General features: G+C 40.6%; 1 protein-coding gene across 1 annotated transcript in view; it reads left to right on the plus strand.

Moving 5' to 3' along the window:
* The window catches only part of BASP1 (brain abundant membrane attached signal protein 1), a 53,940-nt gene extending 47,850 nt beyond the window's left edge, over nt 1-6,090 (plus strand). The window contains 5 exon segments of the mRNA XM_032695284.1: nt 4,467-4,692; nt 4,695-4,765; nt 4,767-4,805; nt 4,808-4,994; nt 4,997-6,090. Coding sequence (XP_032551175.1) covers nt 4,476-4,692; nt 4,695-4,765; nt 4,767-4,805; nt 4,808-4,994; nt 4,997-5,208 — 726 coding nt within the window. The 5' untranslated portion in view covers nt 4,467-4,475 and the 3' untranslated portion in view covers nt 5,209-6,090.
* Nucleotides 6,091-6,657: the final 567 nt, after the last annotated feature.

Raw genomic sequence — 6,657 nt, forward strand, 5'->3', positions numbered from 1 at the left:
GTGCTGAAGGCAGTGGAATTTCGGAAGATATCTATTGTCTTCCTGAACCGGTTTTTTCTGGAGGTGGGCTGAACTCCCCACACTTCACATGAAGGTGAACAGGAGCTTTGGAAATTTAGCTATGGCAATCAGGACTGAGGTAACACACAGGTGGTATCTGCATGTTTGTCCTTTCTTGATGCCCTGCTCTCACTACTGTGAGTGAGGGTGATCGCAAGTCCATTCTTGTAATAGTTGGACCGCTTTAATGGCATGTGACAGTGTATGCTAAAAGAAATGCTTAGAATGTATAAGCACATAAGAAAACTAATTGAGTGGACAAATCTTTACTGACAAAAGAGACAGTAAGAGTTTAACTCCAGGGAATTTTTCAATACAGAAGTACAATTTGAAGTATAAAACTTCAAAATAATAATCTTTTTCACAAACAGTACAAATATATGCTGCCCAGTGTTCAGGGACTCATGTCCATCAGATCAGTCAAGTCTTCAGATGGAAAATCTGAAATGATCTGTGAGTTCTTTCTTCTCTTGCATTATGGTATTATGGACATTAAATCTTTTTTTGAGGACTATTATCCCAGGAAAACCCGATTATACGAATATTCAAATTTCAAACTGCTTAACATGCTCCATTTGACCTGTAAACATATTTGTAATCAAAAGAGAAGCTGATTATTATTCTATACACTAAGAAAGATACCTGTGCAAGCTCCCTGGTTCTGTTCCTGCTTGCTGCAGAAGAATGGAAACTTCAGGATGAGTAGAATGTACAGCAGCTCTTAGAAACTGAAGAAATCCTTGCTCTTGTTGCCAAAAGTCCTCCACAGTGATCTCTGGATCTGTTTATTCTTCCATGACAATACAAAGAATATGGAGCAGCCTGAGAAGCAGATAAAGTTATTATAACTTCCAGTATTGTATTTAACCTTGCTCTTCTGAAGCACAGTCTGCCAACTAGTTCATCAAAGTTACCTTGAAGATTACTGATACAATTGCAACTTCTTATATGAAATCTGCTTCAAGACTGTCTCTCTCCAGACCTTTTTCTCTCCAGTAGTAGGAAGGCACATACATCAAATGCTGTGCCCTTTTATAGGAATGGTGCTCAGAACCAAAATTTTTCAATCATCTTCCTTTGGTACCTGCTTGCTACAAAGAGCATTGCACTCGGTAGCTGCTAGAGAGTTCAAAACCTGTATGTGGTCAATGGCAGTGCAAATAACTGAAGACATACTGTGATTTAGCCTGCCTGGGAACTAGTTAGACAAATTTTTGCCCTGGATCTGTAATTCCAAGGTGAATGCAATGATTATGAGGTTAGGGAGAGGCAGGAGTAGTGGAAGAGTCTGAGCAACAAACACAGGGCCATCAGTCTCCACTGGGACAGAGTGGTGTTATCTCCTTTTTTTAAGAATTTAGTCATTTGGTGTGGGGGGAGAAAAAAGATCTGTACTCTTTCAAGTGCTAACACTAGGTAGTAATGAGTTGATTTAACACAACAACTTTTTGACACCTTTGCTGTCTGTTTCACTTGGGAAAACATTTCACTGAGATTCACTTCATTTAGTACCAGTCAAGTATTAGCCTTGCAAGCATACCCAGCACAGTCACAGAGATGTTTAAGCAGCTTGATCCACACGCCGGTCTTCTTACAGGTATAGCTGGTTTTAATTTTAGAATACTTTTTAAGGTCTATTTTGTGTCTGCTACACCTGAGACCCTGTGCTGGATGGTTCAGAGCTGTGCTTCAGGCATAGTTAAAGTGGGACAGGGATGAGATCAGTATCTGTTTTTATGGGGGCTGTTTCTGGAGAAGGTGAAGGGGAGGCCAGATATGTTATCAGAAGGCTGGGGGGAGGAGGAGGAGGAATGCTTGTAATTCGGATATAGGGAGAACAGGGACATTGTAACATTGCTAGCTGGGCTATGACCTCAGTGGTTGCTGTGCTTCTACATTATAGCTTGGCATAGCTGTTATCATGATGATCTAGGCAGCTTTTTAATAGGGAAATATAAGATTCAGTGTCACAAAGAGTGAATCTATTGTGTAATAAAGGAGTTGAAACTATGTTGGAAGGTGGCAGTCCATTTGTAAGTGTAAATATTTTACTGATAGACCATAATGATAGTCTCTGAATCTCTTCCCCATCTTCTGCTCTAGTATCTAGAGTGGCTGTGATGCAATTGAGACACAGAGATTTCCACAGTATACCTCCAAACAATGACAGGTGTCATATTTCTTTTTCATGGTTTGGGAGCAAATTTCTCATATGCATGACTTTGCTGCTTCTTAAAAGATCCTTTGGCATACACATTTTGTATGCAAACTGTATCTAAGATTAACTAAATATTTCTGTGGAAGGACATATAAATTGTAGGGAGTTACTACTACCATGAAAGAGCCAAATCTTGAAAAATACAGAAGACACAGCCAATGAAATTAGGTTCACAGTACCTGGGCTTTGCTGGAAAACAAATACGGACTTAATTAGGATTACAAATGGGGATACACACATGACTTCAGCCATAAATCTCCAATCCTGATGATTTTGCAAAAGCCCTTTCAAAGTATTTGGTTGCAACTGTACATGAATGATAATCTGGGCAATATTTATGGAGGAATCAAGAGATTGTAAATTTGTCAGATAACAAACTAACGTCCATAGCCTGCCCTAATACCTAAAAACCTAAAATCTCTTGTCATAAAGGTAGAGATTAGATTGCTCAGCTGTGTCTCTGTGGAAAGTTAATCCTTTTATTGGCTGTTCTCTGTAAAATTTCCGACAACAAAGTAGTGTTTCAGTAACATCACATTACCATTCGGCAGGGCTGTGTGCTAACGCTTCAACAGTATTTGCAAATTGTTACTCTTTTTGAAAGCTGAAATCAGAAGATCTCTGCTGACCATTAATATTCATTTTTGCCCAAGACACGGGCTAGTCTGCTGTTGGGCTCTGCCTGGGGCTTGTATCTGTGATAACAGAAAATCTACTGGATGGCAGCTAGTTCTTAGTGGTATGTAATATTATTTATTATTCAGCCTTCTATGCACGCTCATATGAATTTTTGCAGGTTTGTACTCAGGATTTTAGCAAGTGTGTGAAAAATATACAGTCTATATAATTCTATCTACCTGTGCAAACCAGAAAATTAGAATGATTCATCTCCCTTGGAGAAGTTCTTACATTAAACATTTCTTTGAAAATAGTCACCTCCTCCTAATTTCAAAGAGCATGAAACATGGAAATGTTTTTCCTTATATTTTCTTTAATACCAGAAATGTATTTTTTCAGCCATTCACAGAGGTTTTCATGTTCATTAATGACCCAATATAACTGGGTCTCCTGTTTTAGTAGACAAAGTTTGCTTTGAAGTACTGTGAAAGATTTTGTATATTCTTAGTTAAGACTCCCACATAAAGGGTATATAAATACTGATGTGGTTATACACGTGCTCAACTTCTTTTAAATAACTGAACAGTGTACCTGATGGCTTGTCATGCTTGAAAACTGTGAGCAGGGGCTACAAGGTATACCCTTCTCTTTTTCTCACATTTTTTATTGCATCATGTCACATGCCACGTATAAGCTTGTGGTCAGAAGTACCTGTACATGTTTCTTTTGTCTTATGGAGTGGTCACAGTCTTCCTGTGCTTCAGGTTCCGTGTTTCCCATCCTGCTGTGTGTGGGAATGTAGGACTTCATGCGGGCAACGCCTGTGGGAGCTGTGGGGCTGAGTGGGACTCTGCATGGGAGCTGGTCTTGCTTCTGGGGCATCTGAAGGTTGGCAGCCACATCCCTCTGTGTGAGGGAGGCACATACTCCTGGCCTCTGGGTACCGTCAACCCTCCACATAGGCTGTATCTACTGTGGGAGCTGGCTGTTAGGGTAATAGGCATTGAGACGTAGGGAGTAGAAACAGTTTTATGCATTAGCCTTCTCACTGACTCTGGATTTCCTTTGAGTTTTCCAAACCTGAATGAAAAGGTGGTTCATGGCCTTTGCTAAAGTGATAGCGGGCTCTGTGTTAACCAGGTGCGAATGCCAAGACTGAAAGTTAAATTCAGTTTGTGCACAATCTGAATATAAATATGTTTTCTTTTCAACTTCCATCCTTTTCTCAGGACAGAAAAGATTGTGTCCTCCCATCATCTTGTTACTCCATCCTCTTCCTCCCCACTGTCTTATAACCAGGTTAGAGCTGTTCAGAGGACTGTTCATAAGGGGATGTGGCAGAAGGGGTTTTTGCTGACTGAAATACTGCAGGGCTGAGCAGGACATAAGCTTAATAGGAGGGAGCTCCATAGCATCAGTGCCTTCAGCTGATAACATCTTAAACCTCATGTAGTCTCCTTTTCAGGAGCCAGCATCAATCTTTCCTTAGCACCTCAGCTGATCTGGATTTGATTCTCTCAGTGAAGATTGCTGAGCTTTGTGTAATCCCTCTTTCTCTTTTCCTTTACAGAGTTCCAACATGGGAGGCAAACTGAGCAAGAAGAAGAAGGGATACAGTGTCAATGATGAAAAAGCTAAAGACAAAGACAAGAAGGCTGAAGGAGCAGCAACTGAAGAAGAGGAGACTCCAAACGAGGCTGAGGGATGCCCAGAAAACCACAGAGACACAGAAGTGAAGGAGAACAACAAGGAGGAGAAGGGTGAAAAGGATACTCAGGTCGCTGCCAATAAGACAGAAGAAAAGAAGGGGAGAAGGAGAAAACAGTGACCCAGGAAGAAACCCAGAAACCAGAACCTGAGAAGTCGGAGGTCTGTTGTTGATGCGAAAGTAGAGCCACAGAAGAAACACCGAACAGGGCACCCAAGCAAGAGGAGCCGACTGCTGCCTCTGCTCCCGCTGCCAGTAGTGAAGCATCCAAAACTTCTGAGCCTAGCAACGATGCAAAAGCTTCCCAGCCCTCAGAAGCCACAGCTCCCAGTAAAGCAGATGACAAGAGCAAAGAGGAAGGGGAAGCCAAAAAGACTGAGGCTCCCGCAACGCTGCAGCCCAAGAAACTAAAAGTGAAGTGGCCCCAGCTTCAGACTCAAAACCTAGCAGCAACGAGGCTGCGCCTTCTTCCAAGGAGCCCGTGACAACAGCAGCACCTAGTTCGACTGCTAAGGCCTCAGACCCTGCAGCCCCGCCAGAGGAAGCGAAACCTTCTGAAGTTCCAGCAACTAATTCGGATCAAACCATAGCAGCGCAAGATTAAATTGGACAGCCTGTTGAAACAACCACTTAAAACAACCTGTGTCTTTTTTTATTTTTTCAGCTATACTAACTCGTTTCAGATCTGAAATAACAAATACGTATTGCCCAGAAAGAAGGAGAAAAAAAAAAAGATGAAAAGGATGTCCCATCAAGTTGGGAGGGAGGGAGGGGGGAGAATCCAAATAGTATTTTTGTGGGGAAATATCTAATATACTTTCTGCTAACTTGACACAAGTCCTGGATTAAAAAAAAAGTAAAATAAATGGATGTCTGAAAGTACAGCACATCTTTTGTATCTGAACTGCTGTAAATGCACTCCACTAGTGTATCAAAATCTTCTTTTGTTCTGTAATGGGATTTGGGAGTGATGCGTTGGATTCTGCCCACTAGGTTTGTGCCAAGGCAATTAGATCTTTATGAAAGCAGTATTTTCTGTGGGCTTTTTTTTTCTTTTTTTTTTTTTTAATTATTTACAGCCTTTCTATTTTGATATTTTTTTTTATGCAGTGGATGAATGCCAACCTTTCAGAACAAAACCCACCTTGCTGTCCACATATTTCTCAATGCCAATCCTCCAATTCTTCCTCTCCAAATATTTTTTGGGAGTAAAAACATTCTCATCCTACTTAGCCTACCTAGATTTCTCATGACGAGTTAATGCATGTCCGTGGTTGGGTGCACCTGTAGTTCTGTTTATTGGTCAGTGGAAATGAAAAAGTCTGCGTTCATTGCAGTTCCAGTTTCTCTTCCATTCTGTGTCACAGACACCAACACACACTCATTGGAAAACAAATGAAAAAACAAAATGTACATGGATGCATTGAAATTATATGTAATTGTATAATGGTGCAACAGTAATAAAAGTTAAATAATTTAAAAAATATATAAGTGTAAAGACTGATTAAATCTTCACTTTTACCCCTTGAGAATGAGGCAAAGGAGGTTCTTACACTTATTACCTCTGGGGCTGTTTACTTTCCTATAAATAGTAACACTCCAATAGCCACAAGTGTTCCCAGGTGAGGTTGAAAGAAGTGGCCAAGGAACAGCACATCTCACGTGTGTTTTATCCCAGGTAAAGTAGAAATGGCTTTGCCTGCCTTAACATGTGAAAAAAATGCTCTCTTGCTATTTTGAAGAGCAGAGGCATAATGGCTGGGTTTTAACTGGTACTAAGACAGTGGATTTGATAAACTGATCTTTAAAAATGAGGCTATTAAATTTAATCCTAGTGCTATTAAAATATTTTAGTGCTGATGGACTTTGGTTCTTTTTCCCATTGCTATTGTGTAGGAGATGAACCGCAGCTGCCACAAAAGGCCAGTTTCTGTGCATTTCAAATATGAATAACCTTGTGTAGCTGAGCAGAGTTTAGCCCAACATAAACCACATTTTTCACTACTTTGGCCTATTTGCCCCATTTTTATTCAACAGAACTGCTGCATAACTG

This window comes from Chiroxiphia lanceolata, chromosome 1, assembly GCF_009829145.1.
Source record: "Chiroxiphia lanceolata isolate bChiLan1 chromosome 1, bChiLan1.pri, whole genome shotgun sequence".
Lineage (NCBI taxonomy): Eukaryota > Metazoa > Chordata > Aves > Passeriformes > Pipridae > Chiroxiphia > Chiroxiphia lanceolata.